Source organism: Lemur catta, chromosome 6 (assembly GCF_020740605.2).
Source record: "Lemur catta isolate mLemCat1 chromosome 6, mLemCat1.pri, whole genome shotgun sequence".
NCBI lineage: Eukaryota > Metazoa > Chordata > Mammalia > Primates > Lemuridae > Lemur > Lemur catta.
Window position 1 is genome coordinate 46,956,008 of NC_059133.1, and position 14,872 is coordinate 46,970,879.

A 14,872-nucleotide genomic window follows, 5' to 3' on the forward strand; every position below is an offset into this window, starting at 1 on the left:
ACAATAAAAGTACACATTCAATTTATACATAAAGTCGTCCCGAAGTATTCATGAGGGTTGGTTCCAGGATGTCTTCCCACCCCCACTCCATGGATATCAAAATTCAGATGCTCAAGTCCCTCATATGAAATGGCATAGTATTTGCATATAACCTACACACATCCTCCGTATACTTTAAATCATCTCTGGTTACTCATAACACCTAATACAATGTAAAAGTGTTTAGATAATTGTTATACCATATTTTTAAAATTTGTATTATTTTTAGTTGTTGTATTTCTTCCCATGCAAATATTTTTGATCTATGGCTAGCTGAATCCGTGGATGCAGAACCCATAGATACCAAGGGCCCATTGTATTTGTAATTATAAAAGATATGTGCTCATATGAGTGAGAACTAGAAAAGAATGAAGAAAAAATTGATTTTTGTTTGTTTTAATATTGCTTTAAAAGAATTATGCAATAAAATTATACAAAATAATTTCAGGTGATTACTGTTTCAATTGTTATAAATACACCAATAGAAATCATTTTGTGTATAATGAAAAATCTACAAAGCAAGATTAACATAGGTTATGTATGGAGCTGGAGACATCGGGTTTATTGTTGTTTGCAATGTTATCCATTAGTACAGGTTTTTAAAAAGGATTTTGTATTCATTTAGTTCCTTTCAAAGACTATCCTTCAAAGAGACATGGAGATCATAAAAATCTTCAAAGACACAGACACTACAGCACCCTTCAAAGGCATGACGTATTTAAAAAAAAATCAATGAAATAAATACATTGTATTTACTTGTGTTTATATACACCCTCTTCAGCTTGTATTACTATAGTCTGCATAGCAGTATAATGTACTTTGCATTACTACATATACTAATAGACTAGTATGATCTAGTCTTTGAAGACAACTATAAACATAAGGTTCAGATAATGTAAAACCAAATAGCCAAGTTTACTAGTTGTAAATTTTAAATATAAAAATTTTAGGAGGTTGAAGACATTATAAATAATATTACTGTCCTCATTACCCTTTAAAAATTTACATAATGTTCAAATTAACAAGAATATCTACTACTCTAAAAAGCTAAGCATGAGGAGAAACAAAGAGCTTGAAACTTCTGGTTATAAAACACTAAGGGTGGCCAGGCATGGTGGCTTACATCTGTCATCCCAACACTTGGCTGAGGCAGGATTGCCTGAAGCCAAGAGTTCAAAACCAGCCTGGGTAGTGTAGTGAGACCCCCATCTCTACAAAAAATAAAATAAATTAGCCAGGCACCTGCAGCCCTAACTGGGGAGGCTGAGGCCGGAGAATCGCTTGAGCATAGGAGTTCCAGTTTATAGTGAGCTATGACTGATGCCACTGCACTCCAGCCTGGGCAATAGAGTGAGACACTGTTTCAAAAATGAAACAAAACAAAACAAAACAAAACAAAAACAATAAGGGTAAGAAAAGAGTTGCTGCTTTCCCATTTTCTATTTTCCTTTCCCATGTTAACACCACTAGATATCCACTCACTATCTGGAATGCAACAGAACCATGAAATGTTTACTTTATGGATACACATTTTCAAAAAACAACTAACTTATTTAAAATCTCATTAAGGATTCAGAAGGGTGTTGAGGTCTAAAATATCCCATTACTTCCACAAATATCTATGTAGCATATAGAGTTCTATAGTATTATTATATAAAATGGAATTTTTATGAAAGTTAAAATTGAATTTTCTTGCTTATGCTGATTAAACAGTTCATGCTAATATTGTAGCATACATAACATCTACCTGATTTTAAGAGTTTAAACTGTTTTATTATTCACTTTTTGTAGCCACTTGAAAAGCTGTAGATAAGGGAGGGGTAGACCAATTTTCTCTTTTTTCGGTAAAGGTCAAGGTCCACAGAGCAAATATTTTAGGCTTTGCAACCACTCACATTTGTTTTTCTTTTTTTTTTAAGCAACCTTTAAAAATATTGAAAACCCACAGCTTACAGCCAAACGAAAACAGACAGGCTGGATTTGGCCCAGAAGCCATAGTTAGCCAACCTCTGAAGTAGGGCATTTCAGAATCACAAAACATTTTCCAAAACTGATAACAAAAATTAGGAGGAGTCTCAGGTGGCTGCTGTGCTAAGTAATAGATGGGGGTTTTAAAAATAAATAAATAAATAAATAAATCAGGAGGAAACTAAGTTTTAAATTTTTAAGGCAGGTTTATCGTTACTATTGCTTATTACTATTAACTTACAGGCAATAGTTCAGCAAATATACTCCTGACTGCTTCACATAAATCTTTCTAAATTCAAAGCATGTTTTCCCAAATCTTAAATCTAATTGAACACATTATGTGTATATGTATATACACATCCCCCCTCCAAATGTACCTTATTTCAAAATAATTGGTAGAAAATGAGTATTTTAAAACCTATGTCAGATGCTTTGAACTTGGACTACAGGTTTAAGGTACAAAAATAATAGTTTCATGTAAAAGACTCAGCTCATTAAAAAAAGCAACGAAACTTTAGTAAGAGGAGGAAAAAAGGCATTGGTATAGGAGTAAGTCAAGCAGGTACTACAAACCTAATGTGGATAGTTCATGAAATGGATAATTTATACAGTAATAGCTATATGGCTTCCAGCTGGTGAATGTTCTGGTTAATTGTCAGATGATATATTCTATATATCACATGGCACCTTTAAAAATCATTAAAATATAACAGAAATCAACAATGCTGAATGTGATGTAACTCTTGATGATTCAGTAGGAACTTGATGATATTTCACCTCCAGGAATAATGGAAAAACCACAGTCTTTAGAACAAGCAGACTCGAAGGGGTAAGGGGTGGATGATGGGAGGTTGCTTGGTAGGTACAACATGTGTTGCTCCAATGATGGATGTACTGAAGGCACTGACTTCACCAGAACACAATATATCAAAGTAGCAAAATTGCACTTTACCCCATGAATATAAATAAAAATAAAATATAAAAAATAAATGGGAAATAAAAAAATAAATGGGAAAAAAAAACACACAAGCAGGCCTGGGATCAGATGTACAACCTTAATTGGGGACAAGAGAAAATACGTTACCTATGCAGATGCACCTAACTTTGACTACTTCTTCATATCGCAATCCTTAGTAGCATCAGTTCCTTGTCCACTCAATAAGCGGCATAGCAGTTATGAATGGTTCTATTCCCAGTTCTGTCACATACTAGCTGAACGATCTAGTTATTTAAACCCTTTACGCTTTAGTTTCCTTATAAAATGGGTCTGATACCACCTACCTCGCTCAATCATTGAAAAATAGACATAGCATATAGAAAGCATGAAATTGTATTCGATAAACTGTAATTATTTTTATAAAATTTCCCCCTTACTCCACTTCTCAGAATACTTATTTTTCCACACAGACACTTTCATTAACAGTGATTAGCATTCTAGGCCATAAAAGTCTATGTAGCCCCATAATTTGGCACATTTGCAGCTATCTACTTTCTTATTATTTTCTTCATAAATCTCAAACATATTGTGTTAAAGGTTAAACAGGTTTTGAAGCGATCTATGAACTTAACCACCATTCACTACACCATTCCATAGAAAAGTTATCATATGATCTTCCCACCGTTTGACCTAAAAACCAATCATGAATTTTCATGAAAATATAATGCTATGTATTTCTTAAATGTTCCACCAGAGGGAACTCTTAACTTTTAACTCTTAACTTTTCACAAATCAAAATAAGCTTTCAATATTAAAAACAATGAACAAAAAAAAAATCAAGAAATGCTTTGGAGGAGTTAGAAAACAGTGTTTGAATTATTTTAATTAATATTGTTTATTTAAATTTTCTTTGAAGGAGAAAGTGGGATAAATAAAATGAAAATCAAATTCAAGAAAACAAAAACATCTTACTGAGGCTTGTTCACTCATTTTACTCCATCAAACATTACTTACTGTGCACAAAATGTACTAAAAGTTGGGGGGAAATTAGCTTATACTTATAGGAGCTCTATATATTCTTTGATTCATTTACTCCTCAAAACTTAACTGTGCTGCTGGTGAAACCACAGTACAAATATATGAAAAGGCATAATAGATCTCTCTATATAAGCAAAAAGTCTACATTATACATATTATCATCATTGTTTGATACCAGCTTTGTAGTGAAGTTCTTCCATATTTGTATTAGAACATGGGTAAAATAAAATAAAATAGCCAATTTTGGGATTGTGTTAAAACAATCACTCCAAATTAGGAAGTAATTTGGCAACATACATCAAAAGTATTTTTAAAAGTTCATGCTCTTTGAACAAGTAATTTCCTTTCTAGGATTATTTCCTAAGGAAATATTAGAAAATCAAATACTATATGCAAAGATTAGAGTGCTTTCATAATACTGAAAAACCACAAACCAATAAAATAAAATCATATAATGAAATATCCAGTGATAAAAAAGTTTTCAAAAAAACTGTTCAATGAGAGGGGAAGGTGCACAAGGGAAAGATATGTGAATATTTATAATATAATGTTGGGAAAAATATTTTAAAAGACTAAAGTGGACCAAAATGCTACTGGTGGTTATCTTTAGGTGGTAAATTAAAATTTTATTTCCTTTTATTTTCCATAAGAATTCATGAACATTATTTTATATTGAAAAATAAGCATTATTAAAAATAGTACCTAAAAACTTTTATATAGATCCTAAAACTTTATTTTCCAGGAAAAAATCCTGTTTACAGCTTTTTTGTGTGTGACAGTCCAAACTGCATTTATGGCAATGACAAGCCATAGCAGGTTTCATAGCATTTGAAAAACCTAAAAATGGGATTTCAAAAAGAAAAGGTTAACAAACACACATATATAAACCTAAATGTATAAAAAGGGTATTAACATTCTATATAAAATCATTTAAATAAGAAATGGAATTAAATTAATCCAGTCTTTTATAAAAATATACAATAGAAATTCTATTAAAATAAGGAAAGTCCAATCTGAATTCAAGATATAAAAATCTTCTTAAGACTAGAGAGTTTATCACAGAAAAAGCACTTGATACAATTTAACATCCCTTTATCATAAAAACTCTCAACAAACTAGTTATAGAAGGAACATACCTCAATAAAATAAAGGCCATATATGACAAACCCATGGCTAACATCATACTGAATGGGAAAAAGCTGAAAGCTTTTCCTTTAAGAACTGGAAAAAGACAAGAATGCCTGCTCTCACCACTCTTATTCAACAGAGTATTGGAAGTCCTAGCAAGAAATTTAAAGGGCATCCAAACTGGAAAGAAGGAAGTCAAACTGTCCCTGTTTGACATGATCTTAAGCTCCACCAAAAATCTCTTAGAACTGATACATATGTTCAATAAAGTTGCAGGACACAAAATCAACATTAAAAATCAGCAGCATTTCTATACACCAATAATGAACTACTGAAAAAAGAAAAAAGCAATCCTATTTACAATAGCCACCAAAGAAAAAAGAATAAAATACTTAGGAATAAATTTAACTGATGAGGTAAAAGATCTCCACAAAGAAAACTATAAAACACTAAAGTAAGACACTGAAGACAACACATAAAAAATGGAAAGACAGTCCATGTCTTTTAGAAGTATAGAAGAATTAGAAAAATACTGTGAAAATGATTATACTATCAAAATCAATCTGCAGATTCAGTGCAACTCCTATCAAAACACTACTGACATTCTTCATAGAAATAGAAAAAAACACTTCTAAAAGTCATATGGAACTATCAATAGCCAAAGTAATCCTAGGCAAAAAGAACAAAGCTGGAGGTATCACACTACCTGACTTCAAAGTAGACTACACAAAGCTATAGTAACCAAAACAGCATGGTATAGGCATAAAATCAGACACATAGACTACTGGAACAGAACAGAGAGCCCAGAAATAAATCTGCATATCTGCAGCCCTGACTTTCTAAAAAGGCACCAACAACATTCACTGGAGAGAGAACAGTGTCTTCAATAAATGGTGCTGTGAAAACTGAATTATCTATATGCAGAAGAATGAAACTAGACCCCTGATCTCTCACCATACCAAAATCAACTCAAAATGAATTAAAGACTTAAATGTAAGACCCAAAACTATGAAAGTACTAGAAGAAAACATGGGAGAAATGCTTCAGGACATTAGTCTGGGCAAAGATTTTTATGGAGATGACAGAATAGCCAAAATAGATAAATGGAACCACACCAAACTAAAAAGCTTCTGCATAGCAAAGGAAACAATTGACAAGTGAAGAGACAACCAGTAGAATGGGAGAAAAGACCTGCAAACTATTCATCCAACAAGGGATTAATATCCAGAATATTCAAGGAATTCAAACTTTTAACTCAAGAGCAAAAACCCAAATAATCTGATTAAAAATTGGGCAAATAAGCTGAATAGACATCTCTCAAAAGACATACAAAATGGCCAACAAGTATATGAAAAACACTCAACATCACTAATAAGGGAAATGCAAATCAAAACCACAAGATCTCTCTCACCCCAGACAGAATGGCCATTATCAAAAAGACAAAAAAATGCTGGCGAGGATGTGCAGAAAAGGGAATTCAACACACTGTTGGTGGGAACATAAATTAGTATAGTCATTATGGAAAACAGTACTGGTACATCCTTAAAAAAAATTAAAAACAGAACTACCATATGATCTAGCAATCTCACTAATGGATATATACTCAAAGGAAAGGAAATCAGTATGTCAAAGAGGTATCTGCACTCTCATGTTTATTGCAGCACTATTCACAATAATATGGAATCCACCTAAGTGTTCATCAACGGATAAATGGATAAAGAAAATGTGGTATATATACATAATGGAATACTATTAATATTTCGCCATAAAAAAGAACAAAATCATGTAATGTGGATGAGCTTGGAGGACATTGTGTTAAGTGAAATAAGCCAGACACAGAAAGACAAATACTGCATCTTTGCACTCATATTGGAAGCTAAAAATTGATCTCATAGGAGAGAGTAGAACAGTGGTTAACTAGAGGCTGGGGGTGGAGGGAGGCGTAGCCAAAGGTTGGTTAATGGATACAAAATTATAGTGAAGTAGGAGCAATTAAGTTCTAGTGTTCAATAACACTGTAGGGTGATTGTAATTAACAACACTTCATTGTATATTTTTAAATAGCTAGAGGAACAAATTTCAGTATTCCCAAAACAAAGAAATGATAAATATTTGAGGTGAAGGATATGCTAATTACCCTGAATTTATCATTACACATTGTATATACATGCATTGAAATATCACACTATACCCCATATATTTGTAAAATTATTACATATCAATTAAAAATAGATGAAAAAGCCAGAATTCATTTATATATATATATATATACACACGCTTTTTTTTAAACTAGATATAGGCAGTTTCCAACTCAACTCATGCATGGATGCTTCCAGTAACTTCCTTGCTGCTAGTCTTTAGTATAACTAAGCTATTCCACCCCACTGCTGCCTGGCTTAGACTCTGACAGATTCCAACCCTGGGTCTGTGTCCCTTCTTTTTATTTTATACTGTTGCTGTAGTCAAAAACGGTTGGGGTTCAAGAAAGAGTTTAATAATTCTACACCAATTGTCTCCTCCTCAGCTCCAGTTTAACTACTGGTCAGAGTCTATCCTGTCCCCAAGTTCCATCCCATTTCATTAGTCCTTAAAATTCAGTACAATTGGCCTTCCTATCCATGGGTTCTGCATCTATGGATTCAAATACTGAATATATTCGATCATGGATCGAAAATAATTGGAAAAACATGGATAGTTGTGCCTGTATTGAACATGTTTCAGTCTTTTGTTTCTTGTCATTCATTATTCCCTAAACAATACAGTATAACAACTATTTACATACCATTTACATTGTATTATATAAATAATCTAGAGATGATTTAAAGTATACAGAAGGATGTACATAGTTACATGCAAATGCTACATCACTTGAGTATGTTAGAGACTTTAGCATCTATGATTTTGGTATCCATGGGGGGTCTTGGAATTAATCCCCCAGATATCGAGGGACAATTGTACTTAGTAGATTTTAAGAATCTCAGGGTTCTTCTGAAATGTAAATGGATCTTGCTCTAGGAATTTATGACCAACCATAAAATATCTGTGCTATTACCTTTCAGAGATTAAATCTGAGAGATTTAACTGGATTATTAAAAAAAGTGGGAAGGAAGCACTGAATGGGATTAGATTTTCCTACTGCTAGAAGTAAACAACATTCAGCCATTTCATAAGGAACCATTTGCTTGCTTTGGATTCCCACATGCTATACCGTTCCTTCCTCCTGGAATATTTTATTCTATGTTCCCTTTAGCCTTCTCAATGCAATTCCTTTTTTGCCCATACCCTGCAATTCTCCCATCTCTTAACACTGAAACCCTCTTTAGTCAAGATCTTTTTAAATTCCTTAGCTATCCAATCTATTAGCTATTGTACTACCCACAAATTTGACTGTCATCAATGTTTTTATCTAGGTCAAAATTAAAAATGAAGAAGATAACATTGAGAGACAAACCCTATGACATGTTATTAGAAACCTCTCTTTAGAGTGGCACTGATTTAATTAATTAGAAAACACAGAAAGAAATAAAACTTATTGGGAAGCTACTATAATCATCAGGCACTGAGCAATGTACTTTATATACTCACTTAAGCCTCCGGACAACTTTGACAAGAATTAACAGTCCACTTTCACAAAGAGAAACAGGTTCAGAAAAGGGACTTAACCAAGATGAAACAGCTTCCATGTGCCAGTGCTAGAATCTGAATTCAGATCTAATCTCCATCATATAACATTGTCTTAACATCTTTTTGGTATCTATATATATAAGTCATGCATTAAGTTAAAACCTCAGTCCACATTTTTCTTTGTTGGCAAGCATATCCCAGGAGACTGTCACCGAAACCTTGCTGAAAGCATTAAAACATATACTACATCCTTAATTTTATAAAAGGGGAGGAGTGACATCAGCAAGATGGCAGAATAAGAAAGCCCCAGATGCTCCTTCCCACATGGAGACACTGAATCAACAAAAATACATGGACCAATTCCATCTGTGAAAAATCCAGAAATCAGTTAAGAGCTTCCTATACCCAGGCAAGCACAAAACCACCTGCATTGAAGTTTTTAGAAAAATTCATGGCACTCACTTGCCAGATTCTCCTACCACCCTATAGGGCAGTGTAATTGGGAGGATACTCCCAACTCCTGGCTTTTCCCTAGGTAGGAAAAGACAGGACTAGAACATTTAATGGTCTGAGTTGGGGTTGAGGGTAGTGGTAACTACTAGAGCAACTGGTTTCTGTCTTGCCTGAATCTAACTACTGACAGGAAAGAGCACCAGGTTAGGGGCTACTAAGAACAAAGGTGACAGTCTGAACACCATACACTCACTCATCATCTCCGCCCCTCCCACTTCCCCAGCTCCTGCATAGTTCAACATGAAGAAAGTTAAGAAAAACCCCAACTCCCTGGGGAGGAAAATAGTTGGAGCTTACATCCGATGTTCTGACTTCACCAAGGCCTGACTGGTTTCTATCTCACCTGACCTGAAGCACTGACAGGACCCAGAATACTCTAGATGTCTGGAGGCCACTGAGAATCAAAAAAGAGCTAGATGGCTTATGGCAGTTCCAGACACTTATATTACTGTAGATGGACACGAGATAGAGCAAAAGATTATGAGCTCTGAAAAAATAAAACCACCAAAACTTCTTTAATTGGGAATTTACAGATCCAGAAGACCCAACCACAGAAAAGGTTCAAGAGGATCTCAGAATCTCTAGCCAGAAGTACTGGTAAAGGTCTTTGCCTGTAAGAAATAAGTCTGTAAAGTCTGTAAAGGTGGCTATTTTTTCAAATGTGTGGATCCCAACACAAAGTAACAGGGCACACAGAGAAACAGAAAAACTCAGCCAAAGGAACAAAATAAACCTCCAAAAACATACCCTAAAGAAACTGAAATATAAGAATTACCTCACAATTCATTCATAAAAGCCATCATAAAGATATTCAACAAGATCAGGAAAATGATGCACGAACCAAGTGAGAATATCAACATGGCAGAAAATATTTTTAAACACCAGAAATTTTAGAGCTAAAGAATATAATAACTGAATTTAAAAATTCATTACAGAGGTTCAAGAGCAGATCTGATCAAGCAGAAGAAAGAATCAGCAAACTCAAAAAGAGGTCATTTAGAATTATCCTGTCAGAGAAGCAAAATGAAAAAAGAGTAAAGAAGAGTAAAGAAAGCCAAAGGGACTTATGGGACATTAAGCAGACCAATATACATGAAATGGAAGTTCCAGAAAGAGAGGAAAGGCAGAAACGGGCAATAAAGTTTATTTGAAGAAATAATGACCAAAAAAAATATCACCAAATCTACAGAAGGAAATGGTATTTAGACTCAAGAATCCCAACAAACCCTAATTAGGATAAGTCCAAATCACATTGAGACATGTTATATTCAAACTGTTGAAAATCAAAGACAGAGAATTTTGAAAGCAGAAATTTCCAAAAAATTGAAAAGGAATACTTCCAAACTCATTTTACGAGGCCAGCATTACTCTGATACCAAAGCCACACAAAGATACTACAAGAAAATTATAGACTAAAATCCCTGATGAATATAGACACAAAAAGCCTCAATAAAATACCAGCAAACCAAATTCAACAACATTAAAAGGATCATATACCATGATTCTGGGGCACAAAGATAGTTCAACATTCAAAAATAATCAAAATGATTATACTACATTAATAGAACAAAGGATAAAAACCACAAGATCTCAATAGGTGCAGAAAAAGCATTTGACAAAATTGAACACCCTTTCGTGCTAAAAATACTCAACAAACTAGGAATGAAGGAAATTACCTCAACATAGTAAAGACCATACATGAAAAGCCCTCAGCTAACATCATACTCAATGGTGAAGAACTGAAAAAAAGTTTCAGGAGGAAGGCAAGGATGCCACTCTTGCCAATTCTATTCAACAAAGTACTAGAAGTCCTAGACAGAGCAATGAGGGAAGAAAAAAAAATAAAAGGCATCCAATTCAGAAAGATCTCTCTTCGCAGATGACATAATCTTATATGTAGAAAAACCCTAAAGATTCCACAAAAAGCCCAGTTAGAATAAATGAATTCAACAAAGTTGCAGGATACAAAGTCAACATACAAAAATTAGCTGCATTTCTATATATTAACAATGAACAATCTGAACAGGAAATTAAGAAAACCCATCTACAATAGCATCAAAAAGATTAAGATACTTAGGAATATACTTAACTAAGGAGATGAAAGACTTGTACACTGAAAACCACAGAAAATGCTGAAAGAAATAAGTATTACTAAAATAATTATACTATCCAAAGCAATACAGGTTAAATGCAATCCCTATCAAAATCACAATAATACTATTTTGCAGAAACAGAAAAAACAATCCTAATATTCATATGGAACTACAAACCCCAAGTAGCCAAGATAATCTTGAGAAAAAAAGAACAAAACTGGAGCCTTCACACTTACTGACTTTAAAGCATATGACAAAACTACGGTAATCAAGAGTATGGTACTGGCATAAAGACAAACGTATAGACCAATGGAAGAGAATAGAGAGGCCAGAAATAAAGCCATTCATATACAATCAAATGATCTTACACAAGGGTGCGAAGACTACACAATGGGAAGAGACTGTCATCTCTTCAAGAAATGCTAGGAAAACTGGATTTTCACATGCAAAAGAATGAAATTGGAACCTTATCTTATACCATACTCAGAAATCAACTAAATACTTAAATATAAGACCTGAAACTATAAAACTTCTTTAAGAAAATGTAAAAAAAAAAAAAAGCTTCATGACATTAATATGGGCAATGATTTCTTGGATATGATACATAAAGCAGAAATAGACAAGTGGGACTATATCAAACTAAAAAGTGTATGTGCAGTGAAGGAAACAATGAACAGAGTGAAAAAGAAGCCCACAATATGGAAGAAAATATTTGCAAATCATGTATCTGATAAGGGGTTAATATATTAAATACACGAGAAATTCCCACAGCTCAGAAACAAAATAAATAACCCAATTTAAAAAATCAGCTAAGGACTTAACAGTATTTCTCCAAAGAAGACATATAAATGGCCAACAGATGGCACATGTATATACAGATATATATGGTATATAAATGGTATGTGAAAAGATGCTTGGTATCATTAATCATCAGGGAAATGCAAATCAAAACTATAGTGAAATATCACTGCACACCTGTCAAGATAGCTATTATTTAGGGGGGAAAAAACCCAGAAAATACCAAGTGTTGAAGAGGTAGAGAAACTGGAACCCTTGTTGGAGGGAATGTAAAATGGTGCATCCATATGGAACACAGTATGGAAGTATCTCAGAAAATAAAAAAACTGAACTCCCATATCATCCAGCAATCTCAATTCTGGGTATCTGTCCAAACGAATTGAAAGTAGAATCTCAAAGACATATTCACATTCCCATGTTTGCTGAAGCATTATTCCTAATAGCCAAGAGGTGGAAACAACCTAAAAGCCCATCAACAGATGCCTGGATAAAGAAAATATGGATGTACGTATAATGGAATATTAGTCAACCTTAAAAAAAAGAAGGAAATACTGTCAGGTTACAATATGGATGAACTTTGAAGCATTATGCTAAGTAAAATAAGTTAGTCACAGAAGGACAAATACTGCCATGATTCCACTTATATGAGCCAAACTGACAGAAGCAGAAAGTAAAATGACGGGTGCCAGCAATTTGTCACAGGGAAAAATGGAGACCTGCTGTGCAATGGGTATAATTTCAGTCATACAAGAAGAGAGAGTTCTCAAGATCTGACATACAACAATGCATATATAGTTAACAATACTATACTATATACCTAAAAATGTAGTAATAGGGTAGATTTCATGTTACATGATTCTTACCACAATTTTTAAAAGAGGGGGAAGGGGGAACATGAAGTTTGTATGACTTGACTTGCTCCCATTGAACTCATCATGCCAGTCAACTTCTAGGAATCAAAATTTCCACTCACAAGAACTCACACCTTTATGTAATTATCTTTACAGAATCAGACTGACATTAACCTTTCCTATATGGTTTTCAAATTCCACTTTCCATCTTTTAGAAATCAGAATGACACTTGCCCGTCTTTAAACTTCCAGTGCCCCTCCTTTCATCTGGGATTTTCCAAAGATTATTTACAGTAGTTCAGAAAATTCAACTACAAATTCTCTTAGTTATCATGAAATAAAATTGATCTGCAACACAAGATCTGAAGAAGAAATGGTTAGATGCTTACTTGTTTTCTTACATACTACTCAGCTATCTCGACTTTCCTCTTACCAATTTTTTGTACCTTTTCCAAATTAATATGCATTCTCACATAGAGAATGTTCTAAAACAAACTGAAACAAAAATGCTGAGCAATTTCACTGTCTCTTATCTGCTTGCACTACACCAAACAGTAGGCCCAAGCTTTTAATGGTACAATTAATCAAATCCACGGTATATCCGATATAAGTAGTAATGGCTTACAGAAATTTTAAGAATATAGACAGTAAGATTGTAATTTCACTGCTTACTTTTAAATATGCAGCTGCCTCTTGGACAGAAAGCGTTCTTTGACTAGAACTGCCACATTCATGATCTCCTGGAAAGATTAGCATATTATTAATTTTGAATCAGTACTATGCTAAAAAAAATATATAATTCAAAATATTTTATAAATTATACAATTATAGGTTATATTATTATAATAGTAAAGAAAGAATATGAACAATATTATTTTATTTTCTAGAAAAAATTCCAGTAACCAATATAAATAAACAACTACCTTTACTTAAATCACAACCTTAAAATACATTTCAGTCTAGATAGGAAGGTATCTTCCTCTTATAGTCCCAACTAAATTGTAAGCCAGAATAGGAACCATGTCATACTGATGGCTATCCATAGATCTTGGCGCACGAGGGGCCCTCCACAGATATGTATTATTCCTAAAGGGGAAAAATTCAGCAAATTCATTGTGCTAACTTACATATCTATTCCTAAAGCTAATAATTTAAGGGTTCAAATAAGTTTAATTTATTGTTGAATTAAATAAAACACATGCATTTTCAGAGTATAACTAAGCCTATCTTTAGGAAGGAGTGTGCATGCCTTAAAAATTGTTATGACAGATTAACAGGGAAATTAGGTAGAAGTTTCTACCTATGATTTAGTTTCTACAAAGGGATGTGCTACATACAATCTTTGGGAAACTACATTTTTCTTTTAACTGTTTATAGGAAGTGAATTCAAAGCTTCTTCTTTATGCTGTATGTGGTTATTAGAGATAAATTATATCCTCATACTGAACTTCAATTGTCAGATTTTCCCTGTCTTGCTTCCTTGAAGAAGTTTAAAAATTTTTTTTACATGGAAGTGAAATTAAAGTAAAAATCCTTAGCTAATTTTTCTGTAATAAAAATAACTATGTTCTTATTTATCAGTTTTATTCAAGTAGTCAGATTTTAATGGCAGCAGTCATAAAAAAGTAAGAAGTACCTATCAGATGAACAAGTTTTTGAAAGGCACCCACAGAGATTCAGATTTCCATAGACTTAGAGCAGAGGTCAGCAAACTATAGCCCAGGGACCAAATCCAGCCTACTGATGGTTTTTATAAATGAAGTTTTATTGGAATACAGCCAAACTCATTCATGTATGTTGCTTTCATGTTATAATAGCAGAACTGAGTAGTTGTGACAGAGGCGGTCTAACCTGCAAAAGCCTAAAATATTCACTATCTGGTC

General features: G+C 33.5%; 1 protein-coding gene across 2 annotated transcripts in view; it reads right to left on the reverse strand.

Annotated features, from left to right (window-relative positions):
- The window catches only part of LEMD3 (LEM domain containing 3), a 70,194-nt gene that overhangs the window by 14,077 nt on the left and 41,245 nt on the right, over positions 1–14,872 (reverse strand). For both annotated transcript variants that reach the window (XM_045553434.1, XM_045553433.1), the window contains exon 4: positions 13,662–13,729. In XM_045553434.1, coding sequence (XP_045409390.1) covers positions 13,662–13,729 — 68 coding nt within the window. The remainder of the gene's footprint in view (positions 1–13,661; positions 13,730–14,872) is intronic.